This window comes from Zootoca vivipara, chromosome 12, assembly GCF_965207765.1.
Source record: "Zootoca vivipara chromosome 12, rZooViv2.hap1.1, whole genome shotgun sequence".
NCBI classification, from domain to species: domain Eukaryota; kingdom Metazoa; phylum Chordata; class Lepidosauria; order Squamata; family Lacertidae; genus Zootoca; species Zootoca vivipara.
In genome coordinates, this window is record NC_142595.1 from 49,402,581 (window position 1) to 49,428,030 (window position 25,450).

The 25,450-nt window shown below is 47.7% G+C and overlaps 1 protein-coding gene across 2 annotated transcripts in view; it reads left to right on the forward strand.

The window, feature by feature from the left end:
- The window catches only part of LOC118094283 (polyunsaturated fatty acid lipoxygenase ALOX15B), a 29,606-nt gene extending 4,404 nt beyond the window's left edge, over positions 1-25,202 (forward strand). For both annotated transcript variants that reach the window (XM_035134513.3, XM_035134512.3), the window contains 14 exons: positions 597-757; positions 2,480-2,698; positions 4,579-4,783; positions 8,651-8,735; positions 10,967-11,089; positions 13,125-13,228; positions 15,150-15,322; positions 15,971-16,114; positions 17,340-17,543; positions 17,989-18,075; positions 19,319-19,488; positions 19,615-19,837; positions 21,514-21,684; positions 24,051-25,202. In XM_035134513.3, the coding sequence (XP_034990404.3) occupies positions 597-757; positions 2,480-2,698; positions 4,579-4,783; positions 8,651-8,735; positions 10,967-11,089; positions 13,125-13,228; positions 15,150-15,322; positions 15,971-16,114; positions 17,340-17,543; positions 17,989-18,075; positions 19,319-19,488; positions 19,615-19,837; positions 21,514-21,684; positions 24,051-24,230 (2,249 nt within the window). In that variant the 3' untranslated portion in view covers positions 24,231-25,202. The remainder of the gene's footprint in view (positions 1-596; positions 758-2,479; positions 2,699-4,578; positions 4,784-8,650; positions 8,736-10,966; positions 11,090-13,124; positions 13,229-15,149; positions 15,323-15,970; positions 16,115-17,339; positions 17,544-17,988; positions 18,076-19,318; positions 19,489-19,614; positions 19,838-21,513; positions 21,685-24,050) is intronic.
- Positions 25,203-25,450: the final 248 nt, after the last annotated feature.

Genomic DNA, 25,450 nt, shown 5'->3' on the forward strand with positions numbered 1-25,450 from the left:
AGTTCGAGTTCATCGCCGCTGGGCGCCACGACAGCTCTAGCATAGAATCGTAGAGTTGGAAGAGACCACAAGGGCCATCCAGTCCAACCCCCTGGCTGCCAAGCAGGAAACACCATCAAAGCATTCTTGACATATGCCTGTCAACTTCAAGCCTCTGCTTAAAGACCTCCAAAGAAGGAGACTCCACCACACTCCTTGGTAGCAAATCCCACTGCCGAACAGCTCTTACTGTCAGGAAGTTCTTCCTAATGTTTAGGTGGAATCTTCTTTCTTGTAGTTTGAATCCATTGCTCCGCGTCTGCTTCTCTGGAGCAGCAGAAAACAACCTTTCTCCCTCCTCTATATGACAGCATGGGGAAGCAGCGATAAAATAGGATGCGGGTATCGGCCAGGTCCTGGGTCACAGTGTCAGGATTGCAGCTGTCTGCCCAGAAGTCGCTCATTTGCAAACATTTGGCCCCATGCTGCTGCGTGGAACATCCCCAGGCCCCTTCTCCTCTCCTGCCCCGAATCAATAAACGCAGTGTCTGCCTGAAGTGGGAAACGGCCAGCAAGCCGCCAAGGAGATTTAAACAAACATTTTCCTGTCTCCGTAGCTTACGATGCCGCCCGGTGGAAAATGGAGGCCTTTTTGGGGAGGAGGTGGCCTCTGAACGGGGCCTGCCGTTGCTCTGGAATCCCTGCTGGCTTTCTGGGTGCCCAAGGAAGGGGGGCTGCTTCCCTGGAGAAACCCACCCATCTCCAGAAAGAACTTCAGGTAACTCTTCCGTCCCTTCAGCAGAAAGCAGAATCTTAAAATTTGGGCAGCTGTTTTGGGAGACTTCTGGGACGTTTTGACCGCCAGTCTGATATCCCGAGGTCTTTGGGGGGGGGTGCTGCGTCTGACCCCCTCCCCCAATGTGGCTGTACAACCTCCTTCACAGATGATAGTCCTGTATTTTAAAGCCGTCAGAGGACAGGCCAATGTTGGAAAGGCGTCTCTGCCTGAAGAGCCGTCAGGTCCGTTTTAAAGATAATGAATTATTATTATTATTATTATTATTATTATTATTATTATTATTATTATTACATCCCACCCATCTAACCGCGTTGCCACAGCCACTCTGGGCAGCTCGCAACAAAGTATTTAAAACACAACAAAACATTAAACATTAAAAACTTCATTGTACAGGCGTACCTTGGAAGTCGAACAGCTCAGTTCTCGGACGTTTTGGCTCCCGAACGCCGGAAACCTGGAAGTGACTGTTCCGGTTGGCGAACTTTTTTCTTGGGAAGCCAAACGTCCGACGGGGCTTCTGCGGCTTCCGATTGGCTGCAAGAGCTTCCGGCAGCCAATCAGAAGCCGCGCTTTGGTTTCCGAATGTTTTGGAAGTCGAACAGACTTCTGGAACGGATTCCGTTTGACTTCCGAGGTACGACTGTACAGGACTGGTTCCCTGCAACTTGGCTTCTCGCAGGGAGGGAACAGCCAGAAGACCCTCAGAGCTGGACCTCAGTGTCCGGGCTGAACGATGGGGGTGGAGATGCTCTTTTCAGTATATAGTGCTGAAGCCCTTTAGGTTTTAAAGGTCAGCACCATAAACCCTCAGATGGAGAGGATACGTGGGTTGGCCATAAAGCTCTACCTCGCAGAAAGGAGCTTCTAGAGAACTTGTGCCTCAGGCTAAAGAATTTGCAGGCTGCTACCTCTCAAGGACCCAGGTGGTGCTGTGGGTTAAACCACAGAGTCTAGGGCTTGCTGATCAGAAGGTTGGTGGTTCGTATCCCTGCAACGGGGTGAGCTCCCGTTGCTCGGTCCCAGCTCCTGCCCACCTAGCAGTTCGAAAGCACATCCAAGTGCAAGTAGATAAATAGGGAAGGTAAACGGCGTTTCCGTGCGCTGCTCTGGTTCGCCAGAAGCAGCTTTGTCATGCTGGCCACATGACCCGGAAGCTGTCTGCGGACAAACGCCGGCTCCCTCGGCCTATAGAGCGAGATGAGCGCCGCAACCCCAGAGTCGGACACAACAGGACCTGATGATCAGGGGCCCCTTTACCTTTACCTCTCAAACACCCAACTGTCTTCATCCTGTACTGGTTCGCACCACCCCATTGAGGAATGTTAAGCTCAACTGGTTTCACAAGGCTGGACCATTAGAGAAACGGGGCTATGATCTAGTCCCCTTCTTACAACCAGCTTCCTCCAGCCTTAGCCTTTTTGTTGCTCCTTGGGGAGGAAGAGGACAGGGTCGATGCTAGATTTAGTTGGCTCTGCCGGCCGTTGCCTCTGGCTCCCCCTCCTGTTGGCTCCCTGCCTCCTGCCCAGCCGTCCCCAGGGGAGTTGTCCCCTCTGCTTCTTCGCCCCTCGCTGATAACCTCTGGCCCACATGACGCTGAGGGGCTATCTCTGGCAGATCTGCTGCGGCCACCTCCCAGCTTCCACCGAAAGCATCTTGCTCGTCCAGCAGTCCCTCATACCTCCCTCTGGACTTCACCTTTAGCCCACGAAGCATCGAGAGGAGAGCTGCTGCAGGGGACGGCCGGCCGAGTCCAGCAGCGAAGAAGGAATCCTGATGGCTTCGTACAAGGTTCAAGTGGCAACCGGGACGTTCTGGGGCTCGGGGACCTTCGACACCGTCTCCATCACCCTGGTGGGCTCGAGGGGCAGCAGCCCCAAGCAGACGCTGAACAATACGGGGAAGGACTTTGCCCAGGGAGCGGTGAGAGGACCTGCAGAGGTGGACTTGGGGGGGGTGTGGGGAGGCAGGGAGGCAGCTCGGGGGGGGGGGGCTGAGGAGCTCGTCTCTCCACTGCAATTCTTTTTCTATATGTAAATAATTTTTATTAGTTTTCCATTTAACAATATATAACCACAAAACAGATTTTCGGCGTCTCTGTCTGCGCAGACGCAATTTCCAGCGCCGCGGAAGCGAATCCCCGTGCTGCACCATTTTACTGCAGCGCGCGGGGACTCGCCAAGCTGGTTGGGGGGCGGCTCATGGGCTGCTTGTGGCCCATGGGCCTTGGGTTATTGACCCCTGCTCTAGAGCCTGTCCACTTCCCTCCCTCCCGCCTCATGGCTTTCAGAATTAACCTTTATATCAAATAATTTTTATTCATTTTATAAGAACACAAACAAACATACAAAACAAAAACAAAAACAAAAAAATTAACCTTCATATCATAGCATTCTATACGTTTTCCAATTCTAATTACACCCATTACAAAATACCTCAAAAGTTAAGTAAATATAAAAAGGAAGAAAATTTCTCATACAATTAAAAACCCATGTAAATGCAACATGTAGCTAATACGATTCAATGCCAACTCGTAGCGATTCAGAAATATTGAAATGATCAATAGAAACAGTTAAAAAGAATTAAAAGGCATGGGAAGATAATTAAGATCTACCACAGGCATCCCCAAACTTCGGCCCTCCAGATGTTTTGGACTACAATTCCCATCATGCCTGACCACTGGTCCTGTTAGCTAGGGATCATGGGAGTTGTAGGGCAAAACATCTGGAGGGCCGCAGCTTGGGGATGCCTGATCTACCATAATGTTAACAGTAGATTAGAATGGCTACTAAATCGAGCAGGGATTGAATTTATTTATTTAAAGCGTTTTAGTATCACCGTTCTGTGTGTGACCATATCCGCACATGAAAACAGTAAAATAATTCAAAGAATAAATGCAAATGCACAGGCGCCCCAAATACGTTACAAATTGCAAAATCTGAAAAAAAGCACAAAACGGCCAGCAGGGGAAACATGCATCTAATTTAGTCGTAATCAGACCCATTACCTGACTGATCAGAGGTTTAGGCTGCAATCCTCTATCCCAGGGGTCAGCAAACTTTTTCAGCAGGGGGCCGGTCCACTGTCCCTCAGACCTTGTGGGGGGCCGGACTATATGTTGAAAAAAAATATGAATGAATTCCTATGCCCCACAAATGACCCAGAGATGCATTTTAAATAAAAGGACACATTCTACTCATGTAAAAACATGCTGATTCCCGGACCGTCCGTGGGCCGGATTTAGAAGGCGATTGGGCCGCATCAGGCCCCCGGGCCTTAGTTTGGGGACCCCTGCTCTATCCGTTTACCTGGGAGTAAATTCAGCTGGTCTCATACCATTTTGCAAGGGGCGCTTTGGTAAGAAGCGCATATTGTGATTACTTAAATTAAAAGCGCAGAGCCCCTTCAAAGGGGGGTTGCAATTATAAAGACAAACAAAGCTCAAGAATAAAAGCAACATTTTAAAATCAAACGGCGCAATATAATCAAACTGTCTGCTGGTTTCCTGCACACACACACACACCCTCCATGTCAAAAAGTCTGATGGGAAATTCATCCAAGCAAAATCCTTCACTATCATTGGGCCGGAGGGGCTTGGTTTGACTAAAACAGCCCCACGGGCCAAAATGGATGGTGACATGGATAGTGCCATTTTTGGCTAAGGGCCAAAATTGAGGGAGGCCACGTGGGCCAAAAATAGGCCCACGGACCAGAGCTGCTTTAACAGGCCCCAAATCAAACAGGTGAAGTCCTGCTTTCTGGGTGCCGTGGCGAATCGGCGGTTGTCCCTTTTCTTTCCGCAGGTGGATGAATACAAGGTGCCCATCGATGGGGAGCTGGGACCGATCCTGCTGGTCCACCTCCACAAGGAACCCTACCTCTTCTTCCCCGAGGACAGCTGGTACTGCAACTTTGTCCAGCTGGTCACCCCACAGGGAGAGACGTACCGCTTCCCCTGCTACCAGTGGCTCGAGGGGTACACGACCGTGGAGCTGAGAGAAGGGACAGGTGAGACGCTAGTAGCATCTGTGCAGAGAAGCCCTTCACTGGGACGGCGACGCAGGGCGAACGCTCCCAGGTCGCCAAGTCCCTTCTGCCTGCAATCTCAGGGATAATGTCGTGGTTCCACCCCCTTGGTTTGTGTCATATGTGAACTCTTGGAGGTGGCTGACATCTGTCGGCCCACGTCCCTCCAGAAAATAATTCCAGACTATGGCCCCAAAGGTAGGGCTGGGGGGCTGGGGGCATTCGAGCTCCTGGGAAGGGTCATAGCTCAGAAGAACATGTTCTTGTTCCAAGGCAAAGTTCACAAACCAAAACACCTACTTCCGGGTTTGCAGCGTTCTTAATCAAAGTTGTTCCTAAACTAAACTGTTCTTAAACCAAGGTACAGCGGTACCTCGCAAGACGAATGCCCTGCAAGACGAATTTTTCGCAAGACGAAGGTGACTCGCAAGAAGAATTCGTTTTGCGAGAAATTCGTCTTGCGAATCGCGGTTTCCCATAGGAATGCATTGAAATTTAATTATTGCATTCCAATGGGCAAAAAAAAAGAAAAAAGGAGATTTCAATGCATTCCTATGGGAAACCGCAATTCGCAAGACGAATTTTTCGCAAGACGAATTGACTCACGGAACAAATTAAATTCGTCTTGCGAGGCACCACTTTACCACTGTAAAACTCATGGATCTGCCAGCGTATGTTCCGCCAAGTCCCGCCCCCTTCCTCGTGGCAAGAGGGGGGTTATTTATAACTCTTTTACAAAGCATTTTAATTTCACCCAGTCATATACAATCATTACCTCATTCAAGTTGTCAGATGCATTTCATGTTAGTACGCTTGCGCAATGAGCACCGGCTCTTTCTGCTGACACACTTTTGATTCCCACCCATGGCCTCCACGCTGTTGCAAAAGCCCCCCCCCCTGTGGTATATGGCAGGGGTGGCCAACTCCCAAGAGACTGTGATCTACTCACAGAGTTAAAAACTGGCAGTGACCTACCGCCTTTTGGCAGGTTCAGGTCAAAGCTGTTGAGCTTTTTTTTAAGGAAGGGAAGCCCTGTTTTTTGGGGATTCATGTCAAACTTGTTGAGCTTATTTTAGGACGGAGGAAGGCCCATTTCTTTAAGGGCTTTAGGTCTTAGTTGTTCAGCTTTTTGTTTTTTTAGGGAGGAGGGAATTTTTGGGTGAGCTTTTTTTAGGGGAGCCAGTAATCTAGCAGTAATCTACCACAGACATCCAGTGGTCTACCAGTAGATCACGATCTACCTGTTGGACGTGCCTGGTATATGGGAACCTGTGTTCCGTGTAACCATTTGCGTTCTGTTGTATGTTGTGTTTCTTCTTGCAGCAACTTATGTTCTAGCTTTGTGCTATATCTTGTGATTTACTATTAGCTGTATTGCTGCCCCGATGGAGACCGTGAACTTGCAGAATCAACGGTTTCTTAAGGCAGCAATTTCTTAAAGTGACAGGCTACCATAATTTCCCTATTAGCAGCACACTCTGGGTTTCACAAGGGTACACATATTGTGCCCCTTTGTGCCACCCCCACACTGGTAGGGCTGGGAATGTCCCCCCCCCCACCTAAAACCTTGGGGAACAAAGGTTGCCAGGCTGTGCTGTTGACAGTACGGTACTGAGCGAGGCAGAGCGATGGTTTTTACCAGTGCCGGATTTACGTATAAACAAGCTATAGCTTAGGGCCCCACTCTCTTGCCCCCCCCCCAAAAAATTAAAGGAACAAAACACTGTAATATGATGTATTACCTGAAATGATGTATTACCTGAAACGATGTACCTGGAAACGATGCCTTATGAGGAACGGCTTAGGGAGCTGGGTATGTTTAGCCTGGAGAAGAGAAGGTTAAGGGGTGATATGATAGCCATGTTCAAATATATAAAAGGATGTCATATAGAGGAGGGAGAAAGGTTGTTTTCTGCTGCTTCAGAGAATCGGACACGGAGCAATGGATCCAAGCTACAAGAAAGAAGATTTCATCTAAACATTAGGAAGAACTTCCTGACAGTAAGAGCTGTTCGGCAGTGGAATTTGCTACCAAGGAGTGTGGTGGAGTCTCCTTCTTTGGAGGTCTTTAAGCAGAGGCTTGACAGGCATATGTCAAGAATGCTTTGATGGTGTTTCCTGCTTGGCAGGGGGTTGGACCATAGCTGCCAAGTTTTCCCTTTTCTCGCGAGGAAGCCTATTCAGCATAAGGGAAAATCCCTTTAAAAAAGGGATAACTTGGCAGCTATGGGTTGGACTGGATGGCCCTTGTGGTCTCTTCCAACTCTACGATTCTATGATTCTAATACAAAGCACAAGTGAGCGAAAAGATTAAAGATTTTATTCTAAACAGCAAACGATATATGTGTACCAAGCGAGCATTTCAACCTTCCACTTGGAAGCTCTCAAGAAGCGGTGAAGTGACTTCCCCGGGTAGCCTCAGTTTGCACGGCCCTGCGGCCGATCAGTCCGTACACGAGCTTCTCAAAAACTCTTCCCAGAACTGATTTATAGATTGCTAGGCTGTGTGGCTTGCCCGACTGGTTGCATGCACATCATTCATTACTGGCTACATACAGATTATTTATTAGCCAGCCCCTCCCAATGCCTCACTTTCTAACTCCTCGGGGACAAGGTCCCTTTGGCACCCCCGATAAAATATTTCAGAAGGCGGGATCCCTCCCCCAAAAGTTGATGGGCTTTGCCATTCAAATGGCGTGTATGTGCTATAACATGTGATTGATTATGGGGGGGGGAGCGAGAAAATACCGAAGATAGAAGATTGGCAAACGAAATTAATAGGATATAAAAATTTGGCTATAAAATATGGGATCTCCAAAGGAATAGGGAAAGAGAAAGCAGGGGAAAATTGGGAATCCTTTGAGACATATTTAAAGAACAAGAGAAAGCAAATCTTGTGGCAGATTTATGAAGGGTGAGGAAATTAAAGAAAGAGAGAAATTGGAAATAAGCATGCATTAATCAAGAATGGAATAACTCAATATATAGGGAAGACTGGAAGTAAGGGAGGTTGGTGGGGGGGTAGGGGACAGAAGATTTAATCTTAAGAAAAAAGACAACATGGGAATTTTGGGGTATGAAAGAGAGAATGAATGTAAGAATTCGTTTAAAAAAATTATGATTTAATTTAGGATTATGTTTATGTTCTTTATGAATTAATTTATGATTATGATTATGTTTATGAGGATTATTATGATTTCTATCTTTTTTTGTAAATGTGTGATCTTGTTTGTCCTTTTGTTTTTGTTTTTTAGAAGTTTGGTTACTGGTTGTTATGATTTGAACAATTTTGTTTATTTTTTAATTTCCCCCCCGGTGTGATTGTGAATGTATTTTTAATGTATAATTCAATAAAGTTTATATATATATATATATATATATATATATATATATATATATATATAATGTGGGGGCAGGGCTTACCTGCTCCCCTCCTCCAATATTTTATTGAAGTTGGCATCCCTGCCTTGAGAAGCGTATTTTCCAGAACCACCCTGTGAACATGTTTTGCATATCAGTTCCGAATTTTCAGTTGCCTTAACCTGCTCTGGGACCTGTTGGCGAAGGGCGGGTCAGAGTTTTAATAATCATAGTCAAATGATGCTGTTGCTGCTGCTCAAAGCCACCCCAGACTTATTCATTCATTGGCATTCGTAGCTCCCCGTTCCTTAGGCCAAGAGAGGGTGATTGGCCCAAGGGGGCTCAGTGAACTTTATGGCTGAGCGGGGATTTGAACCCTGGCCTCGCAAGCCCGTGTCTGCTAAGCCACCCTCCACAGTGGAAAGTTTTCACATTTCAAATGCTAATGTCTTTTGAAACAACAGCGCTCCGTTTCTTCTCTCCTTCCAGCCAAACTTGTTTGTGACGATGACGGCAACCAGTTGCTTCTGCACCACCGGGCAGAGGAGGTGAAGGCGAGACAGGTGGCATACAGGTGAGGAGGTCTTGCCTTCAGAGCTGTAGCTCAGCGGGAACAGCACCTGTTTTGGGTGCAGAAGGTGCCCTGGTTCAAGCCCCAGGCGGGGCTGGAAGAGTTACCTTGGAAAGCCACTGCTGCCAGCCAATGTGGGCAAAGTTGAGCTCGATGCGCCAATGACCCAACTCTTTAGAGAGCAGCTTCTCCTAAATATCTGTCTCCACTTCGCTTCCCTTCTCCCGACATGCAATGGGTCATTCGTTGCTGCTGCATGTCGGCCAAATCGGCGGAAATATTTCCCAGTGAAATAGTCTTTCAGCAAACCCTGCGGAACAAAACGTGCTTGCCTACACTTCATTTGACGTTCTCCAAATATCTCCATCATCATAATTTAATTTGTATGCCCCCTTTCTATAGCCAAAGCCATGCTCAAGGTGGTTTACAACATGAAAAAGCCCACATAATTACACAAATAACCCAAGGAGCCATGAATGTTAAATAAAACACGTCAAAAAGCACACAGCTGCCATTGAACAATTCCCACATAAATCATTATAAGAACAAAGATGTAATAAAATAATAATAATAATAATAATAATAATAATAATAATAATAATAATAATACTGACAATGGTAAGAAAAAAAACTCTAAACAATACCCCCACCCCAGAAGGACAGAGTTTGTTTTTTGTTTTTAAAAGGGGGTGAATTTTGCAATACTAGTCCTTAAACATCTTGATTTAACACTTGTCAAGAGCTAGTCTCCCTCCCTGACTTCCAAGGAGCTCACTGAGCCTGCCCCACCTGGAACAATTTACTCCAGATTGCAGTTTAAGAGCTCACATGATTATGGGGAGCATGAATGCGGGGTGTGTATGTAGAATCCCCGCACCTATAAATCTAGCATGTCAGGGAGAAGGGTTTTAACCTAGTTTTCTATGTGCGGGGATGATGACGTTCTAGTCCGTTTCCAGGATTAAGGGTTTGAGTGCCAATCCTTGTGTCACATATGCTTTCTGCATTATTGAAATGATTTTACTTTTTTAATCCCCCCCAAAGATAAAAAAAACTCCCGAGCGGTTTATAGATTGTATAAAGATGAAGGCATTCCCTGCTTTTTGGCTTCCAATTTTTTTATAAAAGGATACAGCACAAAAAGAGTGGGAGGGAGGAGGAAATAAGCAAGCTCAGGGACACTTAGCCAAAATGGCACCATCCATGTCGAAGCAGGAGGTATTTTTTGGCAGAAGCTATATAGGTGTTGGGGGAGTAAAAACCCTAAACAACCCTAAAAAAACCTCAACAACCCAGAAAGGACTTAACATTCTTCCTGGGTATGGACTGATGACAGACTATTGAATATCCTCCAACATTTATCTGATGAAAATAGGGACGTCCTATTCAATAATAATAATAATTTTATTATTTATATCCCACCCACCTGAGTTGCCCCAGCCATACAATAAAACATTAAACATTTTAAAACTTCCCTTCAGATGTCTTCTAAAGGTTGTATAAGTTACTAATCTACCGGTTGATCGCAGGCTGTCCCTACTCGATCCTGGTTGAATGAACTCCATCAATCGAAACCCCCCCCCCCAAAAAAGCTCAACAACTCTGATCAATCCAATGGGTCGATCACTGCCAGTTTATTTATAGTGGGAGTAGATCGCAGTTTCCTGGAAGTTGGGCATCCCTGTCCTAAGGGATAGCAAGTCATTCCGGGATCAAATCAGAAACCAAGACGGCTTCTGTAAATCTGGAACTGCCCCTGGATAACAGGGACACTTGGAGGGGGTTTGCTATTGTAGAGGGTATCTCATCTTCTGCTATTTCGCATGAACCCACTACAACAAGATTAGTGGGAAATCAAACTTTATCCTCAATGAGGCCTAGGAGCCTGCGCAGAGCGGTAGCTAACTCCTCCAGCCAGGCTGCACCTCTGAGCTGAGAACTGGCCTCTTGGGGTACAGCTAGGCCAAGTGCCAGATATTTCGTCAATAATGCATATATCACCAGGGGTGGGGATAGAAAACCAGGGTGGAGGGGAAATGGAGCCCGAATGACTGGAATGGTGAGCAGGAACTTCCCACGCTGCAACATTTTGTTGCAGACGCCATGTCATTACTTCGAACAGAGGGGCGTTCCAGCACAGGATCTCTCGCCTGCCTTCTGAAGTGGCAGAAAACCAGACACTAGAGATTTTAAAGCAAACCTCTCCCCATTAAAATCTTGATTTTAAAAACCAGGTGGGCAGAATTTGCGCCGGGGATGCCTCACTGCCTGGCTGTGGAGAACATCGAGGAGCTGAACACCAACGTGAAGTTTTCCTTTACCAAGCTCAGCTCCTTCCTGGTGCGGTCAAAGCTCACGTGAGTCCCGAAAGCCGAGGAAAGCCATCATTTGGCAGTCAGGATCTGACCGGCTCTCTATCTGTCTTGACTCTCGGGTGTCGAACAAGCTGGTCTGCTCCCTTTGGGTCCTGTGCTGCGATGCTTTGGGTGAATAGGGGTTATCACAGCCAGTTATCACAGTTGCTATCGGTCCTTTTGCAACCGAAACAAGAGCAGGGAGGGGAACTTTTCCAAGCCCGAGGGCCACATCCAGTCTTCAGCAACATTCCAAGGACCTCAGGCCAGTGGGTGGGCCGATCCAGAAGTAAAATTGGCGTTGCAGCGACCAATGCAACTCTCACTTCTTTGCAAAACAGGATGGGGGCTAGGCTCTGCCTCCAAAGTCAGAGACAGAAATGCACCCCAAATTTTCCAGGGCAGTTGCCCTAATAATGTACACAAACATGCATCTACGAGGGGAAAGTGTGCATAAGAATGACTGGGAAAAGCACACACAAAATGCATTATATTGGAAAGAATAATATTTTGTTTTGTTTTGTTTTGTTTTAAAGTGCATTATGCATTTAAAAATTGCTTATTGCATTTATTTTCCACCTTCTTCTCCAAGGAGCTCATAGAATCATAGAATCATAGAGTTGGAAGAGACCACAAGGGCCATCCAGTCCAACCCCCTGCCAAGCAGGAAACACCATCAAAGCATTCTTGACATATGCCTGTCAAGCCTCTACTTAAAGAACTCCAAAGAAGGAGACTCCACCACACTCCTTGGCAGCAAATTCCACTGCCAAACAGCTCTTACTGTCAGGAAGTTCTTCCTAATGTTTAGGTGGAATCTTCTTTCTTGAAATTTGAATCCATTGCTCCGTGTCCGCTTCTCTGGAGCAGCAGAAAACAATCTTTCTCCCTCCTCCATATGACATCCTTTCATATATTTGAACATGGCTATCATATCACCCCTTAACCTTCTCTTCTCCAGGCTAAACATACCCAGCTCCCTAAGCCGTTCCTCATAAGGCATTGATTCCAGGCCTTTGACCATTTTGGTTGCCCTCCTCTGGACACGTTCCAGCTTGTCAGTATCCTTCTTGAACTGTGGTGCCCAGAACTGGACACAGTACTCCAGGTGAGGTCTGACCAGAGCAGAATACAGAGGTACTATTACTTCCCTAGATCTAGATGCTATACTTCTATTGATGCAGAATTGCATTGGCTATGTGGTTCTTCTCCCCCTCCTCATCTAATTCCCACAGCAACCCTGCGAGGTAGGCTAGGCTGAGAGAGGCAGTGACTGGCCCAAGGTTACACCGAGTGAGCTTCACAGCCTTGTAGGGATCTGAACTCTGGTTTCCCAGGTCCTGGTCTTGACACCATTGCACCACAACTGAACGTTACACAGGCCGTTGAATTTTCATGAGAGGAAACCAAAAGCGGACAGGCCTTTGAGGGCAGGAGTCCGGGGCCCCACTAAGCAGAATGAAAATAACCCCCCCCCCCAAAAAAATAACACCCAGCAGGGCTGTCTTACCACATTTGGAAGTCACATGACATCATAATGCACGTGGGCCATCTCCTGCATCGCAGGGGGTTGAACTAGATGAGCTTTGGGGGTCCCTTCCAACTCTACAATTTAAGTCCAAAGTCCGAAACCACTTTGCTGGCCGTCACTGTGCAATTTGCTGTGCCAATTTGTCGCCGAGATCCCCCGCCCCAAGGTCTCTTTCGCAAGGGGACCTGATTTAAGATAGCAACCCCCCCCCCCGTTTCCAGTTCAGCTAGCAAGACCGAGTGCCAATTTGCATTGCGAAAGCAAAGGATTGCTGTTTGGGGACCAGCCACATTCCTAGTAAGCTGATCTCCAGCTGCCCCCATTCCCTCGTTGTTAATTATTTGCTATGAAGCAGCAGCTATTGGCACTCAGCTCCACGGTCCTCAACTGTCACCCATTCTTCTCACCACCACCACCACTGCTGCCCTTCTCCCCGCATCACAGGGGGCTGGACTAGATGACCCTCCGGGAACCCTTCTGACTCTTATGATTCTGTGATTCCTTTAGATTGATGGAGGTGAAACTGAAGGGATTCATGAACTGCCAGGAGTCTTGGAAGAAACTGGAAGACATCCGGAAGGTTTTCTGGTTCAACAAGACACCCGTTTCCGGTAGGTGCCCCTTTACACATGCACGAGCGCTATAAAATATGACGATGGAAGCCATTTGCCCAGGATAGAACAGGCACATTTGAAGGAGGAGCAGTCGGGATCTTTGGGTCATTGGAATCTACCTCTCTTTCAAATCAGAACCAGTGAAGGCAGTGAAGGTTCTGTGTGAGTGCCTGGAGGCGGTTGGAGCATGGATGGCGGCTAACAGATTGAGGTTGAATCCTGACAAGACAGAAGTACTGTTCGTGGGGGACAGGAGGCAGGCAGGTGTGGAGGATTCCCTGGTTCTGAATGGGGTAACTGTGCCCTTGAAGGACCAGGTGCGCAGCCTGGGAGTCATTTTGGACTCTCAGCTGTCCATGGAGGCGCAGGTCAATTCTGTGTCCAGGGCAGCTGTATACCTACCTGCAGACTGTCTAGCAAGAGTGGTGCATGCTCTAGTTATCTCCCGCTTGGACTACTGCAATGTGCTCTACGTGGGGCTACCTTTGAAGGTGACTCGGAAACTACAACTAATCCAGAATGCGGCAGCTAGACTGGTGACTGGGAGCGGCCGCCGAGACCACATAACACCGGTCTTGAAAGATCTACATTGGCTCCCAGTACGTTTCCGAGCACAATTCAAAGTGTTGGTGCTGACCTTTAAAGCCCTAAATGTCCTCGGTCCAGTATACCTGAAGGAGCATCTCCACCCCCCATCGTTCTGCCCGGACACTGAGGTCCAGCACCGAGGGCCTTCTGGCGGTTCCCTCGTTGCGAGAAGCCAAGTTGCAGGGAACTAGGCAGAGGGCCTTCTCGGTGGTGGCGCCTGCCCTGTGGAACGCCCTCCCAACAGATGTCAAAGAGGAAAACAACTACCAGACTTTTAGAAGACATCTGAAGGCAGCCCTGTTCAGGGAGGCTTTTAATGTTTAATAGATTACTGTGTTTTATTTTTCTGTTGGAAGCCGCCCAGAGTGGCTGGTGAAACCCAGCCAGATGGGCGGGGTATAAATAATAAATTATTATTATTATTATTATTATTATTATTATTATTATTATTATTATCATTATCATCATTATCATTATTGGTCCATTTAGCTCAATATTGTCTACACTGACTGGCAGCGACACTCCAGGTTTTCAGGCACAGGAAATTCCAGGCCCCTAATGGAGATGCCGTTGGGGACTGCACTTGGGACCGCCAGCATGCAAATGAGATGCTACAGCCCTTCCCCACCTTGCTGCTTTCTACAGGCCGAAACTCAACAGGTGTAGCCTTTCCAGGGAGGGAACTAGATTGAAGTGGGAAGCTTCCTCTCCCAGATTCAGACCTATCTTGTCACTGACGCAAGTACATGAGCCCTGCAAGATTAAAAAAAAAGTTCAAACATAGTCCAAGGGTTCCTGTTCCTCAGAAGGCTTCTGGGCAGAGTAGAGGAGGAAACAGGATCCTGCCAAATATTGCCCAGTACCTCCAGTGCTGCAGGTGGTATTCTGCAAATCGCAAACAGGTAGAGTGTTGTTGTGCTCATGTCTAACTTTCAGGCTTCCCACCTGCTTGGCCACTGGGAGAACAGGATGCTGGACTAGATGAGCCTCGCTCCGGGCCTGATCCAGCGGCCAGGCTCTTCTGTCACAGACTGGTTGGACGCAAGGGAGAAACCAGCTGGGGAACCCCCAAGGGAAGATGGCTGAGGGCCAAGGGAGTGGTGGTGGGACAACGTTGAGTGGTCAGAGGGAGAAGAGGGAGCAGACTGGGAAGAGGAGATGTTGGAAGCTGAAGGGGCAACTGGGCTCCGCATACCGCCCTCTACGCCGGAAAACTGTTGAGGTTCGGCTGGCTGGCTGCAACGCCGCCCACCAGATAAAAGGTGAGCGGGCTCACAGCCTTGGAGAGAGAGACGCATCGTTTTTTAAAAAAGCCTTTCTACGTCCCCAGAGTACGTTGCCGAACACTGGCAAGAAGACGCTTTCTTCGGCTCCCAGTATCTCAACGGCGTCAACCCCGTGGTAATCAGGAAGTGCACCCAGATCCCAAGCAATTTCCCCGTGACCCAGGAGATGGTTGCCGCGTCTCTCGGAGCATCCGCCACCCTGCAGGAGGAAATCCAGGTGACTCAATTCTTTCATCCCTTGCTTCTCCAAGTAAATAGCCGCTGCATCCTTCCGAAGCGTAAGAGGCTCCAAACTTGTCTCAAGAGGCGGCTGGGATGTCCCACCTGCCAAAGCTGGCTACCTGCACCAGTGGCTACTGACCCTCATGGCCATGCGCTCCCTCCGTGGCTGGGGGCGGTGGGGGCTTCTGAGCACCAGTTGCTGGAAACCACACAGGTGGAAAGCACTCCTGGGCTCTGGTCCGTCTTGCGGGTTTCCCAGAAGACGCCTCCGGTTGGCCACTGTGGCAGCAGGATGCAGGATCAGTTAGGAAGAACTTCCTGACAGTAAGAGCTGTTCGGCAGTGGAATTTGCTGCCAAGGAGTGTGGTGGAGTCTCCTTCTTTGGAGGTCTTTAAGCAGAGGCTTGACAGCCATATGTCAAGAATGCTTTGATGGTGTTTCCTGCTCGGCAGGGGGTTGGACTGGATGGCCCTTGTGGTCTCTTCCAACTCTATGATTCTATGATTCTATGACCAGATGGGCAAGACTGGATTCTTACTTTCTCGCGTTCTTATCACGCTGCTTTGGGCTAGCTTATTTCCACCGCACAGCGACGACACAAACTAGCCCTCATTTATTTTTTCTTCCTCCCTGACCCTAAAAGAAAGGGAACGTTTACATCGTGGATTACAAGATCCTACAGGGCATCCCGACGAACACGATTCAAGGGCAACGGCAGTACATGGCGAACCCTCTCTGCCTCCTGTACCAGACACCTTCCGGGGAGCTCCTCCCCATAGCTATCCAGGTAAGCAGCCAGCCAGGTAAGCACGGCAGGATGTCAGAACTGAGTCTGTTGCAGCCCACTCCCTGACTCTCTGGGGGGGGGGTCTTCCCACTTCTCTTGCCGCAGCCTGGCCACAGGCCTTCCAATTCCTCCTCTGTTGCTTTATGGTTGTTGTTTAGTCGTTTAGTCATTTACTTGTGTCCGACTCTTCATGACCCCATGGGCCAGAGCACGCCAGGCACTCCTGTCTTCCACTGCCTCCCGCAGTTTGGTCAAACTCATGTTTGTAGCTTTGAGAACACTGTCCAACCATCTCGTCCTCTGTCGTCCCCTTCTCCTAGTGCCCTCAATCTTTCCCAACATCAGGGTCTTTTCCAGGGAGTCTTCTCTTTTCATGAGGTGGCCAAAGTATTGGAGCCTCAGCTTCAGGATCTGTCCTTCCAGTGAGCACTCAGGGCTGATTTCCTTCAGAATGGATAGGTTTGATCTTCTTGCAGTCCATGGGACTCTCAAGAGTCTCCTCCAGCACCATAATTCAAAAGCATCAATTCTTCGGCGATCAGCCTTCTTTATGGTAGAGGTTGGCAACTGGCGTCCGGCGGCCAAATTGGCCCCATCAGCTGGAGGAACCACGTGGAATAAGTAAGATGGTGAGAGGAAGGCTTTCAAAGACAAGGAGGAACGCTTCTCCCCAAAACGTCTCCTTTCCTCCTCCTTTTGCTCATGCATGCCGTTCTTTCTCTCTCAGGCCTCATCCACAGCATACATCCAAAACAATATGCGACCGAACAGTCATGGCTTCCCCCAAAGGATTATGAGAGCTGTAGTTTGTTAAGGGTGCTGGGAGTTGTGAAGAGACCCCTATTCCCCTCGCGGAGATACAATTCTCAGAGTGGCTTGACAACAAATCCCACTTGGGATTTGTAGGGGGGTCTCCCAACCACTCTCAGCACCTTTAGCAAACTACAGCTCCCAGAATCCTTTGCGTGAAGCCGTGACTGTTTAAAGGGGTATCGTAGCACTTGAAAGGGATGTGGCCTCAGTCTCCTCCGTATTTGAGGTTACTGGCAGTGGAGAGGTTTGGCGCACCCCAACACAAACACAACGCGCTCTGGCAAAGAAAAAAACCACTTTCGCTCAACCCCCAAACCTGCTGGCGGGGGGCATTTCCTAATCTGTTGCCCCACCCTCTCTCCTCAGCCACCCCGACCACCCCATCACAACCTCCTCTCCTTCTTTCCCTTAGCTGAGCCAAACTCCAGGCCCCGACAACCCCATCTTCCTTCCCAGTGACTCCGTATGGGACTGGACCCTGGCTAAGATGTGGGTCCGCAACGCCGACTTCCACATCCACCAGAACATCTCCCACCTGCTCCATACGCACCTGCTGGCCGAGGTCTTTGCTATCTGCACTCTGAGGCATCTGCCGTTGTGCCACCCGGTCTTCAAGGTAGGTCAGCGGTGAGGGTGGGGCAACAGATTAGGATTCGCACAGCCAAGAGAGAAAAGGCGAGGAAAAGGCTTCGCTGGGCTCCCCCTCCTGCCGTTGCGGCAGCCCCTGGGAAACCCGAAGGTCGAACGGGAGCGACTCCATCTTGGAAAGTGATGGCAGGATGAGGGTGGAGGGGCACTGCGACAAGAACCTGTGTCCCGCAAAAGGATCTTGCTTGCTGCAAGGCTGGGCTTGTTTTACTCATAAGCTGAGCACAGCCCGATAACTTTTTGCGTTGTGAGCTATAAAGAGGTTTGCAAGCATGCTGCCTGCTTTTGGGACTGAATGGAAGCAGGATCCACTGTCGTGGGGTTTGAGTGCCTTCGCTGGAGGGTCAGCTGCGTGACTTTCAGGTCTCTCTCCCGGCCAAGGATTCCAACAGGTTTTCCTTCCCATCTTGCAGCTCCTGATCCCGCACTTCCGATACACCCTCCAGATCAATGCTTTGGCCAGGGTCAGGCTCATCATGGAAGGTGGGATGATGGACCAGGTAAGGGAGAGAGAAGGCGCCTTTCCCCTTTTGGAGTTTGCTTGTCTGTCTGGTGCATCCCCCCTACCTGCTCTCAGAGATGGATTTCGAGACCCGAATGAGAAGGTGCATCCCTTCTGCTTTAGCTTTTTGCACCACGGCCAGATTAGCTGTCCCCACACCCACGCCCCTCTCTCTGGATTGCACAAATAAGCAAGAGGAGAGCAGTGGGAGAGACGTCCAGGCAGAAAACACTGTCTGCAATGGGCAGATTTTCTTTGAAATTTGTGCCCAAAAGGGTCAGATTCGGAAATGTATCTAAAGTTGTTCTCCAACTTGGACATTTTTGAACACAGGATCCTAAATCTCATGAACCTAAGCGTGTTACACCAGAATCCTGCATCATCCATGGCTGAGAACTTTGTAACAACAACAACAACATATAATATAAAAATTTGCCCCACCCTCTCATCACTTTCCTCTTACGACTATGATCCTTGGATCCGAAAGGAGAGGAAATCTGAAACAAACAACCCAATATCAGTGTGCTAATTTCTGCTTTTTAATGTCTAGTCCCCACATCCCAGCCTCCCATCTAAATTCGTCGGTGTCCATAATTTGGAATACTGATGTATCTCATAGTTGCCAAGTCTCCCGTATTCTCTGGGAAATCCCCGTTTTTCCAGCTGTTCTTAGCTGAAAAAATTGATTTTTTTGTTTCTCCCCGGTTTAGTCTGGCACAGCGGCCATTTTGGAACTGGGCGGAGCATGCTCAGAAGCGACTTTTGATGCTGCTCTGCCCAGTTCCAAAATGGCTGCAGTGGGAGTTCTGGCGCGGCGGCCATTTTGGAACTGGGCAAAGCAGCATCAAAAGTCACTTCTGAGCATGCTCCGCCCAGTTCCAAAATGGCGGCAGCGCTACTTCCGGTCTGCTACTTCCGGCCCGGTCCCTTATTTCTCGGACAGCAACTTGGCAGGTATGATGTAGCTAAAACATTCCACATTTTATCTTTAGAATGAGAAAGGGATACTTGCAAATTTATATTGCTGTGAAATTTATTTCACCTGCCCCCTATGGCTGAACCCGACAACCCTTCTCCTTCAGTATGGTCATCTAGAAAAGGGGCACACAATTTGGAAATGGAATGGACTATAATGGCCTGGTTTTCTCGCAATGCTGGGAGCTTGGAGATTATAACGCATTTTCTCCCTGTCCTGTCCCACCCTTCAGATACTCACATCTGACTGTTTCCTCCACCCCCAGGCTACCTCAGCAGGCTACAAAGGAATCGTGCCCATTGTGGGGAAAGGAACCTACAGCATGACTTACGCCTCCCTCTGCCTCCCCGACGACATTGAGGCCCGCGGAGTCGCCTCTGTCGCAAACTACCACTACCGGGATGATGGGCTGAAGATATGGGCCGCCATCGAGAGGTGAAGCCACCAGGCCTGCCTGATGGGAGCCGTAAAACACCTAGAGGGAACCCGGTTGGGGGGCGGCTGCCATCTTGGATCGACACCTGGCAAGACCTCCCAGCATGCACTTTCCTTATGTCCCAGGTTCGTGGCCAGCCTCGTCCGGATCTACTACAAGAGTGACGACCGCGTCCAGAGCGACCCGGAACTCCAGGCCTGGATCTGTGAGATCTTCAAGGAAGCCTTCAAGAACAGGGAGACCTCCGGAGCTCCCTCGTCTCTGGAGACCATGGAACAGCTGACCAAGTTCTTGACAATGGTGATCTTCACCTGCTCAGCGCAACACGCTGCCGTCAACTCTGGCCAGGTGAGAGGCCACCCTTACCTTCCTGCCATAATAATAATAATAATAATAATTTATTTATACCCCTCCCATCTGGCTGGGTTTCCCCAGCCACTCTGGGCGGCTTCCAACAGAAAAATAAAACACAGTAATCTATTAAACATTAAAAGCCTCCCTGAACAGGGCTGCCTTCAGATGTCTTCTAAAAGGCTGGTAGTTGTTTTCCTCTTTGACATCTGATAAGAGGGCGTTCCACAGGGCAGGTGCCACCACCAAGAAGGCCCTCTGCCTAGTACCCTGCAACTTGGCTTCTCGCAACGAGGGAACCGTCAGAAGGCCCTCGGTGCTGGACCTCAGTGTCCGGGCAGAATGATGGAGGTGGAGACGCTCCTTCAGGTTTACTGGACCGAGGCCATTTAGGGCTTTCAAGGTCAGCACCAACACGTTGAATTGTGCTCGGAAACGTACATGCACGCAACTGACTCCCCACTTGAGCAGCAAAGCATAGATTTGGCCTCTTCTTGGGAAAATGCATAAGATTCCTTTTGTCTCTTGAAATATGTATGATTATTTGTTATATAATAATAATTTATTATTTATACCCCTCCCATCTGGCTGGGTTTCCCCAGCCATTCTGGGTGGCTGCCAACAGAATATTAAAATACAATAATCTATTAAACATTAAAAGCTTCCCTAAACAGGGCTGCCTTCAGATGTCTTCTAAAAGTCTGGCAGATGTTTTTCTCTTTGACATCAGATGGGAGGGCGTTCCACAGGGCGGGCGCCACTACCGAGAAGGCCCTCTGTCTGGTTCCCTGTAACTTGGCTTCTCGCAACGAGGGAAAACCACTTCCGCATTTGCACGGAGGTGGTGTTGTGGGCTGGTCCCGACCGAACTCTCGCGATGGGGACTGAGAGCTCAGCCCCCTTGCTAGGGGGGAGTTCCCGCCTCCGTCAGACCCGGGCTGACCAATAGGGTCGGCCAGGAGGCTGGGCTTCGTTTCTTTTAAGCGAGCCGGAGGCGGGAGCTCAGCCTTTTCCGCCCCGGCTCCCAGCTACATCGGATCACCCACCCTCTAGGCTAGGCAGGTTAGGCCAACGCTGCTATGGACTTCGGTTGGTCGCCTCGGTTGGCCAAGGGGCCTGGTAGGACTTTTTCCACTTGGGCTAGCCAAACTGGTTTTTTCGCCTACCTCATAGGAATTCGTCACAACTTTAGTTTGGCAGTTAGGCATTGGAAATTTGCATAAAGAAGATGGGGGGGGCAGATTACGTCATCCTCTGCCCAGAAATTGGAGAATTAATTCCGTTAAAGGGATTCCGGGGGTGATAGCTTTGTCCTGAGCCTGCGGAGGTCAGGGCCTTATGGCACCCCCCCCCAACGGTGGCCACAGGAGGTGTTCTAGTAGATGTACATCACCGGGCTCCTTTCTGGTGGTTAATTTCTCCCAGACACATGGGTTACAGTCCGATATAGCCGGTTAGGTTCCAATGCCTAAGCCAATACCGCTCCACATCCGAAACCAATAAAGTTCTGGCCTTTTCACCCACTTAAACTTATTCATTGTGTCTTGTGTCTTATTTCTTGTGGAGGGGGGGACATTGCCACACAACTGCCAGAAGGCTGTAAACTTCAGATCGCTCTTTCAGAGTTTTTCCACTTAAGGTCTGATTTAACTTGGTCCTTTGCTTGCCCACAGTATGACTATGGCGCATGGATCCCCAACAGCCCGCCCTCCATGAGAAGACCCCCACCCACCATGAAGGGCACAGAGACCTTGGAGACCGTCCTGGAGACCCTCCCCAAGGTCAACACCACCTGCATCGCCCTCTGCTCCCTGTGGTTGCTAAGCAACGAGGCAGGTGACACGGTAAGGATTTGGAGTGAAGGAAGGACTCAGTTAGGTACCAGATTTTCTGTGTAAAGAAAATTAGGGCCAGATCTCCTTTCCCGTTCCTTGCCAGCTATAATCTAGCTGCGGCTGTGATGTATAAAAATAATCTTTTCTTATCTTGTGGACGGTCCCCACAAAGGAGGATTGGATAAACAAATTAAGTGATTTTATAGGATTGGCCAAATTAACGGCAGCCGTAAGAAATCAGTCTAACCAGAATTTGAGGAAGGAGTGGCAATGTTTTGAGGATTATATGAAAAAACACTGATCCAAAGATAATGTGTTGATATGCCTAGATTAAGTATGTAAAGACGAATCAATCTAAAATAAGACTAACAATGGATAGATGATGATTAGTTTAAGTACACAGTGTGAAATAGACATTATTGTTGTAAGGATGTCAGGTGGAGGTGGAGGGAAGCCACACGGGTGTATAGTTTTGTTTTTATAATTTTGATGAATACAGGTTTCGAATCGGTAAATCTGTAATTGTAAAATTATGTATTTGTAGTTTTTTATTTGTTTGTTTCTTTTTTTGTGAATAATAAAAACTAAATAATAATAATAAAAAGAAACTTAGGGCCAGATACACACCGTACATTGAAAGCACATTCGATGCACCTTTAAAGCACATAATTCCCCCCAGATGATACGGAAAACTGTAGTTTGTTAAGGGTGCTGGGAATTGTAGCTCTGTGAGGGGAAATCTCCATTTCCCAAGATTCTTTGAGGGAAGTCATGTGCTTTAAATGTTAGTCAAATGTGTTCTGAATATAGTCGTACCTTGGAAGTCAAACGGAATCCGTTCCAGAAGTCTGTTCGACTTCCAAAATGTTTGGAAACCAAAAGTGCGGCTTCCGATTGGCTGCAGGAAGCTCCTGTAGCCAATCGGAAGCCGCGGAAGCCCCGTCGGGACGCTCGGCTTCCAAAAATAGTTCGCCAACTGAAACACTCACTTTCGGGTTTGCGGTGTTCGGAAGCCAAAAAGTTCGGGAATTAAGCTGTCGACTTCCAAGGTATATATTGTGGATCTGTCCTTAGTGCTCCATGTTGTTGCTAAACTCTTGAATTTCAGCCCCAAAATGGAATTTTTGCAAAATTATTAGTCTATAAAACAATTTATTTTTTGGAATTTAATAAATGCCACAAACGAAAGGTACACAAGAGAAAAAAATGGATGAGAACCACAAACATTAAAATGCCTGCTTCAAAACTCCTTGAAGAATAATATCAGGCAATACTATTGAAACTCTTATTCCCCCCCAAAAAAATCATTATACATTTAATTAAATTGTTAATTAAAATGAATTATTGTGGGGAGAATAAGGGTTTCAACAGTATGCCTGATGATTGCTTTAAAACAACAACAACAACAACAACAACAACAACAACAACAACAACAACAACAACAATTTATTATTTCTACCCAACCCATCTGGCTGGGTTTTCCCAGCCACTCTGGGCGGCTTCCAACAAAAGGTTAAAAATACATTAAAACGTCAGTCATTAAAAACTTCCCTAAACATTTGTAAGATCCCTTACAAATTTGAATAATAGGCATAGCCGTCAAGTTTTCCCTTTTCTCGCGAGGAAGCCTATTCAGCATAAGGGAATTTCCCTTAAAAAAAGGGGGAGAACTTGACAGCTATGATAATAGGATTGATAACTTCCAGATCTTATGACGTCATAAAACACTCAAATCGTTAAATCTATATATTTCTTATTAGCTTACATCGGGGGACTGCATGGAAGTACAGGCAGGAAAGCTGTGGCCCTCCAGATGTTGTTAAACTTCAACTCCCATCAGCTCCCAACCAGCATAGCCAGTGATCATGGATGATGGGAATTGTAGTCAAGCAACATCTGATAAACCACCAGTTCAACATCCCAGCATTACAGCAGTCGGCATTTGGCCTAGCATTCCCATTAAAAGGCAAACCAGGACAAAAAGTTGACTTCGTTTTGAGTACAGTGGTACCTCTACTTACGAATTTAATGCGTTCCGAATGCACATTTGTAAGTCGAAAAAAAATTGTAAGTCGAATCCCATAGGAATGCATTGGGAGAAAAAATTCGTAAGTAGAAGCAACCCTTTCTAAAAATTCGTAAGTAGAAAAAAACCCTATCTAAACCGCATCCAAGATGGCGGACGGAGCTCCGTTCGTAAGTAGAAACATTCATAAGTAGAGTTATTCGTAAGTAGAGGTACCACTGTATTTCCAAATGTGGGGGTGTCCAAGGAGTTTGTGTTTTAGGATTGCGAATGCGAGAAGTTCACTGCAACTTGAATGGGAGTTTGAGGCACGGTCTTCATCCCTGATTTCTCCCAAATCTTTTTCCAGAGACCTTTGGGCCACTATCCCGATGAACATTTCACTGAGGACGAGCCAAAGCGGCTCATTGTGGACTTCCAGAACGACCTGGCGAAGATTTCTGAGGAAATCAACGAGAGGAACAAGTCATTACCCCTCCCCTACAACTACCTGGACCCACCTCAGATCGAGAACAGCATCTCGATTTAGGTCTCAGGTGTGTACAGCAATGTCAGCCTGACCTGCGTTACAAAGTCGGGCCATCTTGGAAACAACGCTAAGAGCCAGTGTGGTGTAGTGGTTAAGAGCGGTAGACTCGTAATCTGGGGAACTGGGTTCGCGTCTCCGCTCCTCCACATGCAGCTGCTGGGTGACCTTGGGCTAGTCACACTTCTTTGAAGTCTCTCAGCCCCACTCACCTCAACAGAGTGTTTGTTGTGGAGGAGGAAGGAAAAGGAGAATGTTAGCCGCTTTGAGACTCCTTCGGGTAGTGATAAAGCGGGATATCAAATCCAAACTCTTCTCCTCCTCCTCCTCCTCCTCCTCCTCCTCCTCCTCCTCCTCCTCCTTCTTCTTCTTCTTCTTCTTCTTCTTCGATTCCTTTCAAAAGTTCTTCTCTGGCTCAGAATGTAAAACGAGACACGACAAGATCCTTTGTCTTCTGTACGTACTGTAGCAGGCATGTAGATGTTCGTCAGTGATTCCATCAATTGAAGATTGGAGATGTAAAATGATAGAGTACAGTATATAGACTTAGCTAAGTTAACTGGAAGGGTAAGAGAACAAAAAGACCAGAAAACCCAAAAGGAGTGGTGTAAATTTTCGGAATATCTTAATACGTATTGTAAAACCTTAAAAACACTCACAGATATGTGGTAACACCTGCATCAGTAACAACTGAGTTTATTTGGATGCTGATGAAATATATTTAAGCAAATTAAGCTTGGACTTAGAAGAGCGAGAGGTGTAAGAATTTGATAAATAAAACCAAAGTAGGGGGAAGGGGAAGCTGAGTTCGGCGGAACAAAGGCCAAATATTTTTGTTACTTAGGAAGATATCCCCAAGAAGTGGATAGTGGGATATTTGTCTATGTTTATGTTCATGTATGTTTAAATTTATCTTTGTTTAACTCTTTGTTTTTATGGAAAAACTCTAATAAAAATTAATATATATTACAAAAATAGATGTTCGTCAGTGTTTAAGATTTTTCCTCCCACCGAACTCCTCTCCGGCTAATGTGAAGTTACATAAACTGAAAGGCACCTTCAAACTTTTTTAATGGTCATTTTTGTTGAGACCCTCTTGTCGATTCTATGAACTAGAATCCACACCCCAGAAATCCGATGGGACTTACAATCTTGACATTTATAGGATTGCTTGCAAGTGATCGTAGAGTGTCCTCTCTATTCATTCGATTGCTTGCTACCAA